General features: G+C 37.5%; 1 protein-coding gene across 1 annotated transcript; it reads left to right on the forward strand.

Annotated features, from left to right (window-relative positions):
- The first annotated feature begins 6 nt into the window (after nt 1-6).
- Nucleotides 7-21,695, forward strand: LOC113674589 (ubiquitin conjugation factor E4 B). The gene is made up of 28 exons (XM_027191071.2): nt 7-180; nt 2,218-2,523; nt 3,203-3,268; nt 3,698-3,773; nt 4,145-4,449; nt 5,755-5,855; nt 5,975-6,095; nt 7,116-7,199; nt 7,608-7,670; nt 8,211-8,330; nt 8,610-8,699; nt 9,426-9,539; nt 9,999-10,088; nt 11,024-11,129; nt 11,726-11,961; nt 12,091-12,218; nt 12,723-12,821; nt 14,286-14,403; nt 16,250-16,367; nt 16,923-17,049; nt 17,353-17,494; nt 17,905-18,039; nt 18,497-18,574; nt 18,725-18,838; nt 19,735-19,803; nt 19,995-20,100; nt 20,466-20,615; nt 21,465-21,695. Exons 1-28 carry the CDS (start codon nt 157-159, stop codon nt 21,521-21,523), a joined length of 3,345 nt encoding a protein of 1,114 aa, XP_027046872.2. The 5' UTR covers nt 7-156; the 3' UTR covers nt 21,524-21,695.
- Nucleotides 21,696-22,264: the final 569 nt, after the last annotated feature.

Raw genomic sequence — 22,264 nt, forward strand, 5'->3', positions numbered from 1 at the left:
ATATCCAATTGCGCATGACTTCTCAAGTAACAAACACCACACTAGTCGCTGGCTCACTGTTAGAAAGTCTTTCGCCGATTGGCGACGATATTCAGTTAAAGTCTGATAGAAAATTGGTGTAAAATGTCTTTAGCTACATATGCGATATTTTTGTAAATGAGTGAACTACCACCCGACGAGGTATGTACAGTTCCTTATCCATGCCTGCGTTTGATAACTGTAGTCAAAGGTTCAATGTGAGTTTTAGGTTAATACAAAGAGGTTCAACTCCGACACTCGTTCGCCCATGAAAATATTTTGAACTGTCATGAGTGCCACAACCTTCCAAAACGTGATTCCAATTCGTTAAAACTCCACTCCCTGATTTTCATTTGTTTGCGTTGTGGTAGAGAGAAACAGTTTTGGGGAAGAATGTTCCATGAGCTCTCTCAGTGACTTCGAAATTATCACTTCGTGACAGTGATCTAATTTCAACCAGTTCTGATGCTGACTTAATGATAGGTCATATCATCTCGGTTTGCTTCTTAACATAAAGATCTTGAGAACTGCTTTGTTGTTCTTATCCCATATCTTATATACTAATAAATGCTGTAATAATCACTTCATAATAAACATAGCTCCCAAAAATACAGAGCGTCTCAGAGGGAGATGGTTTGCATCATGAACTGAGACGAAATCTTTGGTAAAAAATTGTCCATAACTGGTCTACCATAAAAACGCAACCCAGCAACTGTATTTTTAGTGATTAATTGATTCAGCCAGCCGTTTCTTGTCTCCAAAATGAAAGAATGGTTTTTTCATACACTTAAATTCACAAGTTACTGAAATCATTAATGTTTTTCTTTTTTCCATATCTCTTGGACTCACCAGTGACTTAACCAATGTTATGCTTTACTGGTGTGAACAACTTACAGATTCTCCTCAATAGACTGTACACATTCTCTATTAAAGGGATTATGAGAATAGATTTTAGATCAGGGCCATGCTGATGATCAGTTCTTTTGGTCACACAACCTTTCTTGTGATCATAATGTGTCAGTCTCACAAGGGGAGATTTGATAATGATCAGTCTTGGATGTAAGGTTAAGGCTTGTTAACTTCACCAGCAGAAAAAGAAAAATATATATATATATGTACAAGACTTTAATTAGGACTATAAGCAGAAAAAAGTACCTTAAAGGAAACTTTAAATATACTGCAAATACTTTTTCAGAGTATTTTTCTTTTTTTCAAGGTTGCACTTGTTTAACTTCAAGACTTACATTTAGTTGTTGTCACAGTTATTGGAAGTCATTTTATATTGATGACCAGTATGAGGTGTCTCTCACATGTCTAGTCCATCCCATTGGTATCAAGTGAGCATAGTAAATCATATGTTGGTCCATACATATGCTATAGGGGTGGGAGTGAGCACTCTGGTCCCATTTACGTGAATCTATTTTGGACAGATTATTCAATTCCTTAAGGCCAGAGATGGCAAATATTGTGAGTACACTGAACTTGTGTCACAACTTGAGGTTATCAAGGTGATCAGATAAGCATCCTGAGTGGTTACTATGGCTACCCTCTGAAGTGTTGTATCTGTCATATTGTGAGAAACATTTGGATCTATGACTTCAGTCTGTTTGAGGAGTTCCTCTCCATAGTTATCTTTCTCCTTATTTTCTGATTTTTCGCTCATTTGTAAAGGCATGTAATTGGTGAGGGCTGCAGTCTTTTCATGGTCCAATCTTGTTATGGCATTCCTTCTCAATTTGTAACTATCTCCTCTCTCTCTAAGTCATTGTTCAACTTGTGAAAGTCACAGGTCTACTAGCTTGAAGAAAAAGCTGACCCCATTCTAAATGCACTCACATCAGCCTCAATTATTACACTGCACTTCTTTCTCCTAAGTCATGACAGGGTAGTATTATTGCTCATAAATTGTCATAGTTAGGAATGTGTGTAAGATATTTAAGGTAGTATTATTGCTCATAAATCATCAGAGGTCAGAATGTGTCTACAGTATTTGAGCTTGTGTTTCTTGAAGACAGCACTCCAAGCTGGCACTGTTTTGGTTTCCATGGAAGCCAGAATTTTTTCGTAGTCCTCTATTCTGTCCTTCTTCACTGTTTTTCTTATGTCAAACTACTGTAGTTGGCACAAGGATTTCAGTAGTACATGTACAGTGTTGTTGGGTAACAGTTAGATGATTAAAGTAATATACTTTTTTCATAGGTTAGGCGTCGCCGCCTGGCTAGGTTGAACCAAGGTACCATGTCATCATCCCATCCTCCATCTGACAGTCACTCTATTCCTGTAAGGACAAGCTTAAAACCCTTGGCAGAAGGTTCTGCAGTGAGCACTCAGGACAGTGGTTATGGCTCTTTATCACAATCTTTCGAGTTTGATGAACAATCACAGGACACTGGTGATAAATGTGGCAAGCGCACCTCCCCAACTTGTTCTTCTTCTCCTTCAGAAAATTTTAAATTCAAAAGGACGAGAGATGGATTTGACAAAGATGACACTTCTCATGTGAAGGTCAGGCATTTGACTGTTTTCCTTCATGACATATACTCTGGATATACAGAAGTAGTCTTGTAGTCATGCTTGTATTACTCTTAGTGTCGTGAAGACTGACACCTTTCAACCATGTTTATTCCATTACATTAAATTCCTTGACTCAGAGAGACCAAAATTTCTCCATTTGCCATTATGGTGGAGCTCACAGAGCGTAGCCCCATAATTAGACAAAATAGTAGTAACCCATCAAGCTGAAAAAATTTGGATGTATGACCATACAAGGTGCTACTTTTATCATGCATGGTCAACTGTACCGCGGGCATGCCAATACCACGGCTTTGTTCAGTAGTCCAGTGGCCAGTGCACTGGACTTCAAGTTGGATGACCCAGGTTCTAGTCCTAGCTGGGGCAAGGCATTTTGCCCTTGAGACATGTGGGGAAAAAAAAGCAAGCTCTGCTTTTAGGCTTGGCTAAATCTATATATTTTTGTGGTTCACCCACATGTACATTCAAGGTAAATCAACTTGTAAATTCTGCTTGGTATAACCCATGTTACATGGTTACATGCTTGCACAGTACATTTACCAATGATTGAATATAACTAATTTTATTATTGTTTTAGCTTAATATCTGCATAAAAAGTGATGTATGATAAGTGGTATTTGATTTTGAGAATGATATCTCCCTCTTTTTACAGATGAGTAGTGTGACTGATGAACATATTGTAAAAAGTATTTGCAGTATATTTAAAGTTTCCTTTAAGGTACTTTTTTCTGCTTATAGTCCTAATTAAAGTCTTGTACATATATATATATAGATATATTATTATTTTATTATTTTAGTCACAATTATATTGTATTATTATCAATAGTCACTATTATATTGTATTATGGTCTCTATTATATCATTATTATAATAGTCACTATTAATGACAGCCCAGTGTTTATGCTAAAGGTTTTTTCCCCAAGCTTTAGATTAAAAATTAGGAGAACACACATGTACGTGTAATTCTGCTTGTAAACACATGTGTACTAAGTAAAATCAAGTTCACTGAAAACATACATTTGCTGTGGTACTTATACTTCAAAATTGCTCTGTCCTTGACAATGATTTAAGTCATAAATTGTCGTGTCAATTAACGTGGTGAAACCATTCAGGTGCATCCATGTGCAAACGTATGGTCTATTTTCAGAGCTCAGAGGTTTCCTGTGACACAGTTTACTTACCAACACTAGCTGAGGATCTTAGTCAAGTGGATCTAAGCTCAGGTAAACCATTCTTTGCATTTACTTACAGTACACTCCACATGACAGATATAATGAGTGTTATTTGTCTCAAAAGCTTACTATTGACATGTAGCTAGTAATTTAACACATTTAGAAATGTTCTGTGCTGTAAAATTTACATCAAGCTGATGAAAACTAATCGCTGACTGTACCTTCTGGCTAGTCACTTCATTAGTACAATATCCACATTAGAAATAAATTGAATGAAATAAAGTTTTTAACCATCACACAGAGTACTATTTAAGACTCAAAGAGGTTTATTTTGATTTATTATTACTCCTATCAAACTTACTTTATTATTCATTTTGATTCATCACAACTAAACATAACAATCATACTTTTCTCTGTGACAGGAACTGTTTGTAATGTCATAAACCAAGTGATCATGGAGCGTCTAACCCAGTTTCGTGCACATCAAGACGGAATGAGTGTTAGTCCTACACTTACAATTGCGCAGGAAACCTCACAAATGGCTATTGATGATAACTTAACTGACTGCAGGTCAACTGAATGTATCAGTTTATTAGGGGAGGGCAGAGCCAATCCTTCACCACCAAACTGTGTAAAAGAGTCAACCACTGTGTATCAGTCCAAGCTGCTTAAATATTTGGTTAATAGCTATAATTGCTCACTGAATGAAGAAAAAAACTATCCCAAGGTAAGAATGGGTGTTAAATCTTTTCTGCATCTGGTATTAAATGGAAAAGAACTTTTTCAACATATCAGATTTGTGCTTCAAATTGAAACTCTGTCTTAGCAAAGTGTATAGACTCTGGAACAGAAACTAGCAGAACTGTAACAAAATTCATGTTATACTATGCTCTTTTGTCACTTCATAATGCCCAGTTGACACTAAGCATTTGGCAGTCATGGCAATCAACCAGATGTTGTGTTTGTTCCTATTGCCTCTCACGTTTATGACAATTTTACAAAAGTAAAGGATCCTTGCACAGTTAGATCTGTAAGGCAGTACTGGGGGCTAACTCAGCCTTTTTGGAATGTTTTTACTTTCTCACATATTAAAGATTATTGTTTTAAGAGCAATAGTCTGTAAATATTGAACCAGGTCAGATGGGCAGGTTCACAGATTTGGCTCAGATTTCATTTTAACTTGTTTAGGGGTTCTAATCATGACATGTATATTTTGCATGGGGAATTACCACTCATAGAGATGCTATCCTGGACTAATGGTGTTTGCAATTCATGCTGTGTTTCCTTCAGATGATATTTCTGACACATCCATTTGAACCAGGCCAGATGGGCAGGTTCACTCATTTGGCTCAGACTTCATGTTAACTTGTTTAGGGGTTTTAATCATGAAATGGATATTTTGCACAGGGAAATACCACTCATAGAGATGCAATCCTGGACTAATGGTGTTTGGAATTCATGCTGTGTTTCCTTAAGTTGATATTTCTGACATATCCATCTCATAAGTAACCATTCAATGATGAAATATGAAGCACTTCTTCACCATTAATGGAACTCAGGAAAGAGCTCTACAGTAGCTGACCTCTTATTTTTCAAGAAACTAAAGCTTTCATATGTTTTCATTATCCTTTTTATTTTAAAATTTTTTAATTATATTTCTAAATTTTGGGACACATGGCAAACATTTTTTTCTTTTTTTTCTTTTTAACACACCCCTTCATTCCATGAAATTTCAGAATTTCCATGGCATTGAGCAAAATGAAAGATTTTTGTCAGATTATGGATAGAATCATATATCACATTTGAAAAATTCAAGTCTTTCCAACAAATCTGTAAGGAAATATTTTGTTAACGATGTAAAATCTCACTGAATTTAGCCTCTATTACAACCTTAAAGGCACTCTCTACTGTTATTATGTTTAAGCCCTAAGAATGAGGGGTACTAATTACAGTAGAAGTTATTCTTGATCAAAGCTGACTTCTAATACCAGCTTGAACAGCTTGTGTAATGATTAATAAATTTTGATGACAGAGATCCCAGGAGGAAAGATGGATAACGTTGTTAACTCAGGCTCGTCGCCAGTGTGTGTTGTTTTCAGTGCTTATTCTTCAAGGATGTTTTTCTCTGGACAGGTTTGTTTTGCTCTCTCTAAAAATTTGTTATAATCAAGTGTTATCACTCTGTGTAATGTATTTAATTATATTTATGATCATATTAAAAATCTGAATTTTGCAATTCTTGTTAATGGTAGGTCAGTCCTTCAGAGATCACCCTTGGTACACTTATTTATCAATGAAGAATGTGACATTCCTTTCACTTTCCTTGTCGAACTTGTCACAACAGTAGCAAGTGACTCACATTTATGTATGAAGGTAAAAATATGCACTACTAGTATTGATTGTATGTTTTTCTTTAACAAGTGTTGACACAAGAAAAAGTATTTAATAACAGCAGAATTTCTCATTACTTATGACATGATAAATGTAGTAAAGTTTTACAGTACATTTGAGCTAAGAGGATTTTAGCACTACAGCTAATGGTCAATGTCAGGCAACATTTCAGGTATTGTATGGCTGGCGAAAATGCTGATGGTATCTTGGGATTCAGAAGGTTATACACCTATTACCATGCTTCTTAATCTATTTTGTTGCAAGAATCAATTATTCCTCATGAGAAATGCTACCAGAAAATCTCTCAAATTTGAGTATGTGGATGAAACCATCCATACAGAGCGTCAGGTGGGGATATTAGTGGGGAATTATGGGGAAAAAAGGTTGATTGTTTAAGGCATTGTGTGGGATTGGGCAATGAATGTTTTCATGGGGATTTTTTTTTTTTGATGTGCAATTGTTTGTCCTACTCATCAATTGTTTCATACATTTGAATGTTTCTATTGATGCAAAATTTAGTAGTTATCAACATTTGTCATGAGTCCTGTAGGTTGTTGTTCATTCCTAAGGTCAGGAGCAGGAACCTAAAGGCACAGCCTAATTTTCAGTTTCTTTTAGTCATCAATAAACAATTGAAATTTACTAAAAATTTCACCATTTTACATGTGAAACTCCTTAGTGCATCATGGTTGTTTACATAACTTGTTCTTGTGTTCAGCACTGTGCAGAGCTACTAACTGAAGAATAGTATTCTGAGCACAAATAAGGCTGTTCAGTGAGAGCTTTGCCACAATTTTTTGAAAAGGAAATGGTATCAAATAACCACAGAGGTTCTAATGATATTGGTTATGACAAGTAAACAATGTCATGTTGTTTAGAACCCTATTTAATTTGAAATTATGTTCACATTGTTTCAATTGATAGAATGACAATTAAGTGATTTCATTAGAAAATGTAACTTTTGCTAATATGAATCAAACTAATTTAATTTCCTGTGCATAGATTTTTGAGCCAGTGCTGTTGAGCTTAAATCAAGAAATGCAAAATTGTCATCTTGCAGCTGAAGGATTTAAAGCTCCCCTGTTGGTAAGTTGGTGACATGCATCAGTTGTTTCATAAATTTGGTGGAAGACCATTTGTATTCTTTTTGTTGACTGATGTTTTTGTAGGATACATTAAACAATTGAAAAATGGCAATGAAAATTGATGGGCATCATCCTTTGAACTTGAGTCCTAATATATAAAGGTTGATGAGGAGTTAGAGATAAAGAGTGCTGAGAATCAGCCTTGATAAATATTCCTCCCCCCCCCTCCCCCCGATGAAAACTGAACCACAGCTTGCATGTAAGTATTTTTCTTGATTAGTGCAACAGTTTTTCAGACATAGAGAACAATTACATTTTCAAGTAGTATGAACTGTTAATCTTTGTAACTTTGATCTATGTGTAACCTTGGGAAATATTTAGAGATGTCAAGTATTCCTCTTTGTCCTAGGCACTGTCAAAACTGTGCGATATACGCCTGGGAACAACTTCAGTGAGACCTATTTGTAACTTGGTAGGTAAAAAACACAAGGATAGTTGTATCTCAAGGTCCAGTGGATCTATCATCAATGCAACAGTAATACCATTTTAATGTAATTTTTCGTGAAGACCTCATCTGCAGGGTCTGTATTAGATGTAATCAACAGAGTTGTGTAATTTTCAAGTTTGTGGAAGCTTCATGTGAATGATTTATACATGTATTCATAATTGACTGATTAGTAATGTCAACAAAATTTTGTTAATATCTGAGTGAATGGTTGAGAAAATTCAAAAAGAAAATGAATAATGGTCTCTCACAATGTAGCACTACATTCATTCACCTTCACTACACTGCTAATTTTTTTTCATCTCTTTCTTCCTGCTTATTATCTGTCATAATTTAGTATAATTAAGCCTATGAAAGAGGAATAATTGTGATATGTACACTGAATAAGAGACATTTCAAGGTTGCAATAAGACCCCTCTACTATTTTCTTGACAAATTGAAAAGATTCTCAGCTACATGAGTATTGGGAATTTCTGTTTATCTTATACAATTCTTTACATCTTATAGATGGTTGCGTTATCCAACATGTGGATCCCATCACCCTTATCAAAAGCTGAAGGAAAAGAAATTGAGAGACTGTCTCTCATTGGACCATTTCTCAGTCTGTCAGTATTTTCTGAAGAATGTGTAAGTTATTTGTACATCTGTTATTATATCAGACAAACTTTACTTGCTAATTTCCTTCCCTCTAAAATTTTCTAGAGAATGTCTAATATATTTATTCATTTGTTGATATATCAGAAAATAAAGGTGCTAGTTCTCTTCTCTCCAAAATTGCTTCTTAAAATGTAGTGTGTATTGCTTTGAGTGAAGTGATTGAATGGTGGTTACTTTGGATGGAGACTCTGTGACTGTGAAACCCCTAATTCAGCTATAGGTCAGCTTTTTATTCTTGTTCATCCTCAGCCGCAGATTGTTGATCGTTACTTTTCCGAGTCATCAGAAAATGTTAAGCTGGTGAATGTGACTTTGAGAAGTGCCCTTCGCATTGTTAGGGTAAGCAATCAAATACAACCCTCATAGCACATCTAATTAAATTGATGTTTTTATCAGAAATGAATGGTGACTTCACCTGTTCTTAATACAAAATTGACAGAAACAAACAAAATGTTTGTTACCTAGTCAACATGTTGTCTCAATAGTCTTCGGAAGCAAGCTGTTATACTTCTCTTTGTTGATTTTTTACACTCGCTGGTGCAAAAATGAGATTGTCTCCATTGTATTCCTACTTATGATTTTGACTGTAAGATAAATTAGAAATCCAACGAATTTGGCTTTACTCTCATTAAGTGCCTATGCGCGAAATGTCAGCATTTAAACTCTTTACGGTGGCCAATCTACCTCGTCAACTCAGGTGATAAAACCAAATTATCTTGTTATACCCTCCACTGACGCAACACCACATTACCTTCGAACATAAAATAGTCAAACTTTTAGAAACTGCACTTGCCAGTCACCTGAACGATTTGTTGAGGAATTGCTTTATAAACTGAACACAGTTTTCCGTCTCAATGGTAATGATAACTTTGTGGGTTTTGAATTAATGAATTTTTATTTCATTTTTACTGTACAAATCTGGGAATGCCCCTACCAGCCTCTCACATTGCTTGATCCTTGTGATAGTCAACAGGAAAATGATGATGGTAATGGTAACAAAGATAATGGTGATTATCATGTGAGTTGAGAGTTACCTTATAATGTAAATGTGCTTACTTCAAACAGACAGAGGTATTCAAGATAATTCATAGTATGCTTGTGTCTACGGAGAGTCGGGATGCTTGTTTACAATTCATTGCTTCAGTCTTAGCAAGAAATTGCCGCAAGGCACAGCTACAGGTAAATTACATTTTGTCTTCTTCCTGGAAAGAACTGGTAATAAAGATCTTTATTATTAAAAAGAAACACGTCCAGAAACAAAACGTCTGGACTTACAATTTCCTACATATATCTATCTATTATGTACATACAAGACTAAGTAACTACACAAATTCGAAAAGACATCTATTGAAAAAGCAACGTTTAAAGCGTTCGGTTCTGATTGGAGGCAGGATGTAATTATGTCCTCTTTTCCTGAGGCTCCTAGCTCTCTGAGCTGGTAAAAGTTCATGTAATGGATTTGCGCTGTCAGTAACTGTAGATCGGTGTTAAGATAAGATTTCTGGGGTTTCAAAGACTTCAGTGCTTCATAACATCTGGTCCTGATAATTTAAAAAAGTACGCAACTGTAATTATCACTTGTAACTAGCCCACCTCCTCATCAAAGAACTAAACGTTGACAAATGATACTCTTTTTAGGTTGATGATAGACAAGTTGCTTCCGATGGATTTATGTTAAACTTCATGACTGTATTGCAACAACTGTGTGCAAAGGTTAAAATTGAGAAGGTAACAAGTGTGTGTTGTTCTACACTGACTTATATCAAGACTCAAAGTTGTTTTAGTGAAGAGAAATACATTTTTAATGCTTTTTTTTAATGATCTACGAGTGATCAGCACTTCACGAACTGAAATAGTAACAACTTCTTTCTTTCTCCTACGAGTTTCTTCTGACAATAGCAGACTTCATCAGGGAGTTTTTACAAGAAGGAAAATAGTCTTGATTATATACACATAGTATGCGTTTGGGGGTCACAGGTGTATCTATGATGCCCAAAGGCATCACGTACTCGTACATTCAACGTCCGAAAATGACACGCATGTGCAATACCTTTGTGACACTTTGCGGATACTTTCTGCTTTCTTCACACTTTGCGTGAACGTCGAATATAGACATGGCTTTTACTATATATATATGACAATCTTTTGATCATATATGATATGGAGAAACACCACGTCAGGTAAGGAACCTGTTCTACCTTTGATGATGTTTCATAAATGTTAAGGGCACAAAAGGTCAATCACGTTGAGTGAAAGAGATCGCTTTTGAAGTGTCACCTTTATGATAAATGGAAATTTTTCTATTATTGTGTTCAAAGTGTGTTAGCCTGTTGCAGGCGTGCATAAAGTAAGACGGAACGAGATAGTAAACGGCGCCATTGTAGCGACGGAGTTACTTAAGCAGGAGGCTTGAGTCGGCTTGCGTAAAGGAAGGAAGCTTGGGTCGTAAGAAATTCTTTACAAGACCCGAACCAAGCCTCCCTCCTTTACGCAACCCGACCTAAGCCTCCCGCTCTTTCGCTCCGCCGCTACTATTGCGCCGTTCGCTATTTCACTCCACTTTACTCACTGAACGCTTGGAACAGGCTCATGGTGTGTTTATGTGAATAAGTCTCGTAATGATGATGGTGAGGAAATTCAAATTTGTTTTGATTTTCTTACAGGTTGATAGTTTGTATCTCCATCATCCCAAATCAAGAGTGAACATCTCACAAGAGTCCAGGTTGAAACTTACTTCACAGCAAGTTAAAGAATGGAAACAGGAACTAGGTATTTCTTAGGAGTCTGTGTGAGCTATGAACCAGAAGAGCGTCATCGACGCATACTGGGAAACTAAGTCATATTACACTAAAGATTATAATATGTGAAATTATACCGACGTTCCTTTTAGTTTAAAGGTAACCTTTTTACACAGTTACGATATAAATGTCCTCCAAAATGTTAATCTTGTTGCCCGTGATTGATGAAGAAGTAGCCAAAACTTAAGCATTTTTTCATACATAAAGAGCCGTTTTCAAATGAATTTCAAAAAAAATCCATGATTGCCTTAGTTTTGCTCAACTTCGCTCTATGATTGGTCTTGAAAAAACTCGTGCCACCTTCCCATTTAATCATATTAAAAATTAAAACCAATCCTGATTTGGATACTGGCGTATTCCCGCCTTTCATGTGGTTTCCTGCTTTTAATCAAGGTTCTAATTGGCGGCTGATGATGATGTCAACCTTTGCTTCAATTGGCTGTTGTGAATATTTTGTTTCGAAACTCAAGTCAAAACTGCTAGTAAGGTTGAATCAATAGTTAAAATCTCTAATGCATGCTGTATTTTATATGAGAGATCAGTCAAAAGCGTTTTCATTTATTGCAGATAGTAAAAATGCGTGGTTGGAACCAAAATTTCCCACGGAGTGTTTCTTTATGGCCATTCAAGCCCATCATTTAGCAATTTTACCGGCTTGTAGAAGACATTCTCGACGACAAAAAGCTCACCGGGAGTTAACACGCATGATTGAACATCTGGAATCCCATGAAAGCGAGTGGATAGATACTCCGATGGCGTCTAGAAACAAGGGTCTGTTAAAGAAATGGAGAGAGCAGATCAAGGTAAACGGGAAACAAATTCAAGTTGTGAAAATCAACTGTAGAGCTAGTTTATATCTTCATTTTGTTTATTGACGCGGTTGATAATATTTCTAGCTCTACAAATTTTTTTTTGTCATATTTTAACTTCAGAAACTAGAAAATGGTAAGGCTTGCTCGGATGTCGTTTTACTTGATGATGAACTTCTGCGTGGCTGTTTAAAGTTCTATGGGTTTTTGGCTACATGGATCTTGAGACTAGTGGATCCTAACAAAAAAGGGTAATTATAAAGAGTTAGAATTTTGGTCAATTGTTACATACCTGTTGCTGATGAATTTTAAAGGATAAACGTTATCTGATGTTTTCAAAGATTTTCTGCTACTTTTGCTTCCTCTTACTAATTACCTGTTTATTTCGTATGTTTTGACGTGGTGTTCTGTGTGACATTTTTATTACTTTGTCACATATTGACTCCTTTTCATTTTGTTGTTTGGAAATTTGTTTGTGCAGCTTTGGTATATGTCATTTTTTTGCAGTATTAAAAAACCCTCTCTGCCTCCTCGCTCCCCCCCCCCCCCCCCCGCCTTTCTCACGATGACGATGACGATCGAAACTTTTGTCCTTTTCAGTATTGTATCGTCATGGTTAATTTACTCAACTGTCATATTTGATGGGTCGATAAATGACTCTTGTCCCTGACCGTTCTCACTGATTCACTTTTCTTATGGCTAATGGGTTTGAGACTTGTTTACAATCTTGACTGCATGTAATTTGTTCTGTGAAGGATCAGTATCCCTTTGCCAGAAAAGATTGCCATGGAGCTTGCGTCCCTTCCGGACTATTTTGTCGGTGATGTGGCTGAGTTTTTGCTCTTTGTCAACATGTAAGTATTCATATTGAAGCCTGTATGCATTTATAGGTACTGGAAAAGCCTTGCAACATCAACGCTATTCAACCTAAAGGAAGCCAGCTTATGCTTCGAAATTTTCTTCTCGAAACGGGCACAAAACAAAGGTTCTCCTCTTTTGCGCCCTGTGAAATCGCTCAATTGGCTTTAGATCTCACTAATAGACGCTAAAAGTATTTGCAAGAAAATGTTGAGGTTATTTACGTTATAATCGTCGGGCGGGAGAAATCATCAACACGACAAAAACAGGCAATTTGTACTGAAGAAGAAAGCACATCTCAAATCAGTTAGTGAGACACAGCCAGTGGCTATCCTTAATTTTTTTTTTGTCTAAAACTGTGTAGATAAGCGTTTTGCGTGAAATGTTTAGGACAGTAAGAGAATGACTATAAATTGCAAAATTGTTACAAAGAATCTCTGAAACAGATTGCAGTATTTAGGGATTATAATTGCACAATTTACCAGGCATGTATCAAATTTCCACAAGTTAGGATTTTGTGGGTTTCCGTTTTACGCAGGTTTCTCTGCACAGTTGTACAGATCGTATGCAGTACCGCGGACAGTTCCTTTAGTTTGGCGTAAATTTTTTCGCAAAATCACGTTCCATAATCAGTAGAACTAACACTTTTAACAGGTTAACTAAAGATAGACAGCGGGCGATAGGAATTACCGTCGTTTCGCCTACGTCTTAAATCTTAAATCTTTTATCTTAATACTCAGTTTTTTTGTGAGGTTCAACAAGGACTTTTAAAAACAATTCAATTTTAAAGCTTTGACATACGAATCGTAGGCGAACTGACATATTGGACGTAAGCTAACCGACTCTAGACTTAGGCGAAACGACCGATTACCGGCGATAGAGCCAGTGCTCCTACTCCGGTTTGTTTGGTCTTCTCAGACACTGTCAGATTTTTCTCACCAAGCAAGCTAAGTTGCAGCCAATGATTCTTTCCATTGCATGTGATCGAATATGACGGCCTAAGGATTTGAAAAAAGACCTGAGAGGGTGCCGTCGCAGCATTATGTGTACCTTGGTTTTCTTCTCACTCTAACAGTCTTAAAATCAATAATTTTTTTGGAGCTTAAGGTTCCTGTGAAATTGGCAAAGTCATTTATTTGTGTTGGGTATCGAAAAGCCAGTTCTTAGGAAATCTGTGAATTCTGTATTGTTTACCTGTAAGCCAGCTTTGTTTATTTTTGTTACCTAGCCTTACGTGCTTGAATGTTGTTTCCAGCTCCCTCTGAACTTCCATATGGGAACAGAATGGGCATCACTGAAAGTAGAAGTGAAACATGAAAAGGGTATCCCTTCCCCTCCCGATTGGCCCAAAACGCTATAAAATCTGCTGGGTAGCAGATATGGCGCTGGAGAGCCAACTTTGTAGCAGCTTATTGCTTATTCACCACAAACATTTTAATGTACTTTGTTTCTTTTTACAGGCATGCATACCACGTGCTGGAGGATCCTGCCATGAATGACATTGTCACCTTTTTTGTTGTATTTGTTTGTTCACCAAACTACATATCAAATCCTTATCTTGTGGCGAAAATTGTCGAGGTTTGTGAAAATGACTTGTAACCGATTACGTGTTCTTTTTCGTGACACGGTTAACCCCTTATCTTTTACTGCAGGATTGTTTAGTCTAGTCAAATTAAAGAAATGCTCAGTGAAGAGGTTATTTTGACTCAAGCACCAGAGCCAACTGGTCAGCTGTGAAAACTTTTATATTTGCTACCCGTCTGCTAAGATCTGGTGTCCCCTTCCCCGCACCTCACCTGCGGCGAGTAAACGTTTTTGTTCAGTAATTTTTAAGACACGTCTAAACGAACTTGACAGCCTTCCAGAAAGTTTTTTCCCGACAAATTATAAACCGTGTTGATATTCCATTTATTCATGAAAATAAATCACTCTGTGTTAAAGTTCGTTTTTATGGAAAAGTGTTCAACTGACAGCAGCCTTTAGTCGAGGCTGTTAGTTTTGTTTTTGAACGTTTAAACTTGGTTGAAGCAAAAGGTAATGCGGAACAGAAAGCGGAACATGGCATGTGTGGGTCGTCGTCACCGGCAGTCATCACCGGCAGTCATCACCGGCAGTCATCACGGGATATGATTGTGTACATTTTAGATTGTGGAACTAGATGCCCATTCCCTTTCGTTTACCAGAGGGGAATGGAGAAGAAGATCCCTTAAAGGGTTAATACTGTGACACAACTTTGCCTCACTCCACAGCTGACTGTAAAGGCATCTAATGTTATCTATTGGGGCGGACTGTTCTGTATTTGTCCTCATGAAAGGAGGTAGCAATGCTGAGCCACCCTTAGGGACAGCTGATCTTACTTGCCAACTAGATCGAGGACCTTTGTCAGATCAATGAAAGGGATGTAAATTGCAACTAGTCCTGCAGCGAACGTAGTCAGGAGATCTTATCCACGGTAGATCTGCTTTCTAGAACTGCACTGAAGCTCTGGATAAATTTGCAAATCGAAGCTTTGCTAGTGTGCCCCGATGACACGGGCGAAGACCTTGCTGACATTTTTGAGGAGGGAAATATCTCTATAGTTGTTACAATCGCTACATTCGCCACATTCTTGTATAGGTTCACCAATGTTGGCGTCGCCCATGTCGTATGCAACTTGTTCCTTTACTCAGCACAAGCTCTGGAGCTCATGTAGGGGCTGTAGTAGTGATGGTTTGCCTCTATTTAGGAGCACAGGCTGTTTGCCGTCTTTCTCAGAGGTTTCTTTGCAAATGAGATGGTCTACAGCTTTTCTTAGCTCTTCTGTTGTAGGCTAGTTATGTGACTCTTAGATAATAGTAAGAGTAAGTAGAGCATCCAAGGCGGCATTAGTCACCGCGTTCTGGGTTCCATAAAGCTTAAAGTGGTGCTCAACCTAGCGTTGGAGTTGCTCGCCTAAAAACTCTTTGAACTGGCGAAACATGTTTCTCGCCTTGCTGCACATGGAGGTTTTATGTGACAAGGTTGCGTCACCTGTGATAAAACCTTTTAACAAAAACTGTCCAAATACTACAATGCAAGAGTCACGTTTCGCGTCTTTAACCAGCTTTCATAATTGTGGATATTCATGTTGCGTTTTGCCATCGATATCGCGTTACTTATTTGCTTTGGAAAAAACTTCCGTGCTCTAAAATGGAGCCTGATCCGCCATTTTTTTCAAGTCGCTATAGTCATGCAAATAAAGCTGATTGTTGTCGTTACTTCAGAATATCAAATCCGTGTTAGCTTTTATGTGAACTTTTTCGGAAAAATTTAGCAATTTCCGCCGATGAATAACTTAAGTGAGAACGAAAAAATTTCCCAAATCATCAACCAGGAGCCAAATACTCTATTCCCCTATTTTCTCCTGGGTAAAGCCCAGTATCAACATGAGTGTTTTGCACTTCAGGTATTGTTTGTGATGAATCCCAGCATTCAACCAGCAGCCTCGAAGATCCATGAGATGATTGTCTCTCATCCATTGGCTTTGGACCATTTAGCCCCAGCACTTATGAATTTTTATACAGGTACATACTCCTCTGTCATAAAACATTTGTCTATTATTCGTCCATTTCTTGGACCTTTTATGTATTACATAACATTAGCACTGATTTTTTATCGTTCGATAGACTTACTAGTTGTTCATAGGCGTTTATTAGCGGCATTTTCCGTCGGCTGGGAGCGGGAGCTCGCTGGGAGTTGGTCTGTCTCACGCAATCCCATTTATTTTTCCAGTTAAATTTTACATTTTCGCCCTTGAAGTTATGAAAAAATTATTCAGATTAAGACAAAGGGGACAAGGTGTCATCGCTTTCATAGGGGAGAAGCAAAGTACGAGTTGAGGTCTCGGTGACGTACGGTAAAAGTCTTTAAAGAAATAGATGAGAAGAAACTCAACTGGCTCTCTGTGCTCTATCGGAAATTATTGTAATAACTCTCGAAAACCGTCAAAACAAGGCACATTCTGACACAACGGCCAATTCGCCAAAATCACTCAGGTACGGAAACAAAACGTCCGGTTTATGGTAAAATACTGATTATCTGCGTTTTCTTTTTAATTGACTTCTCTGTTTGATTTGCAGATGTAGAAACGACTGGCAGCTCAAATGAGTTTTATGACAAGTTTAGTATAAGATATCACATTTCCATAATCATGAAAAGTTTATGGCAAGATGTGGGCCACAGGGGAGCCATCATGAAGCAAAGCAGGTGAATCTAAAACTATAATATTGTGTCTCGTTGAACGTCTTAATCATTGCGAAAAGTCTTTGGCGACTGTTAAACAAAAGCAATGCTTATACTATCCCTCAAACAAACTACGATGGCCACGGACACGAGGACGTACCAAAACAAAACGTCTTATAGGAATGTGCGACAGCTCGGCCTCTTTTTTGACACTTTCAAGATCTTCTTTTTGGAGATTTCCAACCTAACAGCATTAAGTTTAGGCTAGGCAGAACCTCATTAGTATGTTAATGTCGGGTTAAGGCGCATGTTTTGTATCCATTTTAGGACGGCTCAGTTTGTTCGCTTTGTAAACATGTTGATTAATGACACAACATTTCTGCTGGATGAATCCTTGGATTCATTAAAAAGCATCAATGAAACTCAGCAGATGATGGCTAATGTAGCAGACTGGGAGGCATTACCAAGGGTAAGTCTGTGTGTGTTTGGGGTGTCACATGAGCGCACACGCAACCAAAAAAGCACAAAAACTGAGTTTTAAATACAATCGTTAATGATTATCGTTGTCCTGCTACAGTTTCGATAATAGCGTAAATCTTTTGTTTGAAAGGGCGTCGTTATCCATGTAGACGAGGTATGGACACACAAACAAAACAAAAAAACAACTGGCTTTACGTTCAAAATAGTGTATGGCACTGTTGTAACAACTGAACTCTCAATACTTTTGAGACGAGCCCAGACGAGCTATTTTCGTTTTTTTTTTGTTTTGTTTTTTTCCCTTTTTTTGAGAAGTCAACATAATGATTGAAAATATTCGCAAGGAAAATGGTGTTCATTACCCCAGGAATACAAGCTAATTTGACTTTGATCTGTTGACAGGACATGCGTACCTCTCGTCTTCGACAACTTTCCACTGACGAGCGGCAGTGCCGGTCTTATCTTACCCTTGCCTCGGAGACATTAGATATGATGCTTTACCTCACTAAACATGTGCAGGCGCCTTTTCTTAGGCCGGTAAGTTTCAACAGATTTTACATTTGTCTTCTTTTAAGGTTAAGGATTGTGGTATGACGTCGTTTAAGTGGTTGGGGCGTTAGCCACGTTCTGGCCATTTGCCTTACTAGGACAACGATTATATTCAGTTTTATGTATCCCTCGAGGGATGCGATGTGCTTCCGAATGTAATATCTACTGTATTAAGACGACAGTCGAATCAGAATTTCATTGGCTGGAATTCGTTCTATGTTATATTTTACTGTCTCAATTAGTTAGGTGCCATTGGAACAAACGCGTTGCATTTTCTGTAAGTTTATATTGGATTTAGAGTTTTGGTCAATATCGGCAGTGCGACTGTGAGAGTGTTATGAAAACCAGGCTAGCGTGCATGTTCTTGTTTCAGTCACTGAAGGCGTGAAATCATACAAATCTTTGTACCGGTCTTCCAACTTTTCGCTTATTTTCTTATTTGCAGGAATTGATTGATCGAATAGCTGCTATGTTGAATTTTAACCTACAACAACTTTGTGGACCGAAGTGCAGGAATTTAAAGGTAATATTTTGTCACTGGATTGATCCTGTACCAGAGCAAGTGGGGGCTTTAGCAAACCTGTATTGGCGGGTTATAGTTAGAAATCGGTTTAAGGACAGATGTTATAGCAGTTTCATTCATTATTTTACGATGGCGTCGATCTTTCTGCAGGTTAAAAACCCAGAAAAATATGGATTTGAACCCAAGACTCTTCTGGATAGATTAACACAGATTTATGTGAATCTAGACTCGGAAGAATTTGCAAAAGCTGTTGCTGGTGACCAGGTATGAAAAGAATCAATAATTCGTAACGTCTGGATGTGGTGTTATTCAATTTTATGAACAGTGATAACGAACTTTCAGTTACACCTAATTACAAAAACTTTTACCGAAAAAAGCAAAAACATGGGAAAAGCCAAATAAGCACAATTAGCATATATAACTTGATTACGTTGTGGTTTTTAGGTGGTTTTCAAACAATTTCCACTGAAATATTCCTACAAACTTTCTGAGATTATCAGATGTATGTTCACAACTGTCGAGCGATTCCTAAAATGAAGTTGGTTTCTAAGTTTGCAAAATATCAGCGTTTGGGCGCATTATGAAATAACTATCTTCTTGACTGTTGTTTAAATTGCACTCTCAGGTAAGCATAAGCTCGGATAATTCGATCACTTCAAAAAGGAAATGATTTTTGAGAATTTCGTGGCATTTCAAAACAAGTATCAAATACTCATTGGATTTGCATGATCTTTCTGTGGGAATTTAGTCGATATTTCGGACTACTAGGGTGAGCGGAGTGTCGTTACCATGCAGAACACTAACAATTTTCGGAAACGTTTGACATGTCTAGACAAACACCAGATACTCTAAAAAGCCTGAAAGAACCCATTAGTGGAAATTCAGTGGAAATTGCCCGGCTGCCGGGCTTACAATCACAGGATAATTTTATAAGCGTTTTACTCCTACTTGTTTTATCCTTTTTAAGTATTGCTTTTTGATTTTTGTTTTTTTTCCATGACTTTATGGCTATGAGATGTGCATTTAAATTCGTCAATTGACAGTTTAAACATCTGAAAATTTTTATGGTACCACACTGATTTCTAATGAACTACTTAGTTAGACAGTCCACGTGTTCAAGCCGGCAATTTCAACCTTTACGGATTTCTCTCCTTTTTCAGCGATCATATAGGAGAGAATTATTTTCCGACGCCGCGAAACATCTTCACAAAACCTTGCTGAAGACAGAGGTAAGAACTGGGCGCACGTAACGAAATTTAAAAGGACTGAATTCTTCAAATTTGACCTTGCTGCACAATATTTGCTTTCGTTTTCTCTTTATTACACCGTCAACCGTTGAGTAAGTTGGGTTTGCATGAAGAACAGTTTGTACCACCAACAAAGTTATTATCATCACATCATTTGTTGTAAATTTTTTCAGGCAGAGATTTACCGGTTTAAAGAATTTGCCTCAAAGGTAGAAATCAAAGCTGCAGAAAACGCTGCTCGCAATGAGGACTATGATGATGCACCGGATGAGTTTAAAGGTATTATCGCATACCTTGCGAAAGGATCTTTATTCAGACCTAAATAAATTCTTATGTTGTGTGGAAATGAAGTTGATAACTGAACACAACATATCAAACAGAACGCTACTCGAAAGTTGTTAACAGTCTTCTCTACGATGCCAGTTGCGATTAAGATTGAGCTGACTGTTTGATGACTAAATCAAGTGACACTTGAGCTACTGCTCTCTTGTTCTATGTCGGGGCAAGGTACTTTTCAACTTGGTTGTTATCGGCCTTTGCTTTCAGGACTTCACTCAACTTCAAATATCCAGTATACTTTTGAATTGGGGTGTTGCTAAATGTTTGCAGAGAAGCATGTAAATGAATTTTTTTTTTCGTCACAGATCCTCTCATGATGACGCTCATGCTTGAGCCTGTGATCCTACCAACTAGTGGTAAAATTATGGATAGGGCAGTTATCACGCGCCATTTATTAAACTCTGACACGGATCCTTTTAATCGACAACCACTTACAACTGACATGCTACAGCCAGGTGGGTCACACAATAACAATGGTCTATAGTGACACCTATTGCTCACTTATTACATACCTTTTGCAAACTAGTTGATTGAGTGGGTTATTAGTTGAAATCAACAGGGTAATTAAGTTTTATCAACTGAGTTGATAACGTCAATTGGCCGCTGAAGTTTCGAGCGCTAGCCCTCCGTCAGAACGAATGGAGCAATTGTGGGTTGTGCCGGTGTGTGTTTACATGCAGAAAATGGAGCTACGCTATTGGTGTAAACATGGTAACGGGAAAACAAGAATTCAACAGAACAAGAGTTCGGCTTTCCGAACTGCCAAGCCTCAGAATTCTAAAACAAAAATTTATCTTTCAAATCGGTGCTCTTAATCCCCACGGTTTCAACGAGCGCTTTTCATTCAACTAATTTATTCTAGTTTTCCCGTCACCATATTTACACCTCCATTTGGTCTGACGAAGGGTTAACGCTCGAAACGTCAGCTTTAAAACTCTTTACGGCGGCCAATTTACGTTATCAACTCAGTTGATAATACTTAATTACCCTGTTATACTCTTCATCTGACGCAGCACCACAGATTCTTTGGAACTTAACCCTTTTATTATTTTTAATTAATTGGGTGATCTTCAGTACTGAGGATGAGAAAAAAATACGAAAAGAGCGGCAGTCTTTCTTTTTTTTCTTGACAACCGACTCTATGAAACGCATCCGTTCAATAGACGATACATGAACAAGAAATATACTGTATCCGAAGGCCTGCATAACCACCACAGTGCGGAATAAAAACCATGCATTATGTATCTAATACCTAAACACAATCACTGAATTTCCTGTAACGAATATTTCTATCCCATTGTTAGCGACTGAACTCAGGATACAGATAGAGGAGTGGCTACGAAACCGCCAAAGAGAGGATTAATCATGAGAGCAAACAGTGACCTCTACCAATTTGCTTTTCCACGTTAACAAAGCGTGGAGGATCTCTTTGCTCATCAAGCAAGGAAAAGTGCTTCATTGATTATGCTCACGGGTGTTATTATTTTTTTTTTTTTTGCCATGTTTTGGGAAATAAAGGTCGATCATCTTCCTCAGTTTACTTTGATCCTTTGTAATCAAAATAAGAGCTTTTTTTAGTTACAGTGGATCTCAAAAGACTACCTGACTCAGTCAAGTACACCGATAATTCCTTTTGAAATACGTGTCAAAGATAACCGCTACTTTTTATTTGCTTGAAATTATTTCAGTCACTGTTTATCCTCTCCGCTTAAAGAACCGCTGCCTTTCTCAAAAAAATATAAACACGAGAAACCATCTCTTGAGTGGGTTGAACGATGTTTCAAAGTAATGCCAATAATCAAGAGGCAGGTTCGTTCCATCAATTAACTACCATTATTCAGCAAAACTATTTTTATGTATATTATATTTACTGAGGAGGGTTTCAATCAATTATATCTCTTTTGTTTGATGTCCACAAAAAACACTGTAAGGTGGTGTAATTGTTATGAACGGTTGTGTTAGTTTCTATGTCATGTGATATTGGGTGGAAGGACTGGGTTATGCTACACGTGCGGACACAAAAATGCCACGATACTACAGTACTCACCGGTCTAGGTAGGCCTCTGGTTTTGCCTACGCAAAGGTCAAACACAAAGGCATATAT

Source organism: Pocillopora damicornis, chromosome 8 (genome assembly GCF_964200805.1).
Source record: "Pocillopora damicornis chromosome 8, jaPocDami1.2, whole genome shotgun sequence".
NCBI classification, from domain to species: domain Eukaryota; kingdom Metazoa; phylum Cnidaria; class Anthozoa; order Scleractinia; family Pocilloporidae; genus Pocillopora; species Pocillopora damicornis.

Bases quoted from the DNA above. Each gene is read 5' to 3' on its own strand.
- LOC113674589 (XM_027191071.2), top strand. From the start codon at position 157: ATGAGTGAACTACCACCCGACGAG. The intron at 2,524-3,202 runs GTCAGGCATTTG...CTCTTTTTACAG, and splicing joins ATGACACTTCTCATGTGAAG to ATGAGTAGTGTGACTGATGA. The intron at 10,089-11,023 runs GTAACAAGTGTG...ATTTTCTTACAG, and splicing joins CAAAGGTTAAAATTGAGAAG to GTTGATAGTTTGTATCTCCA.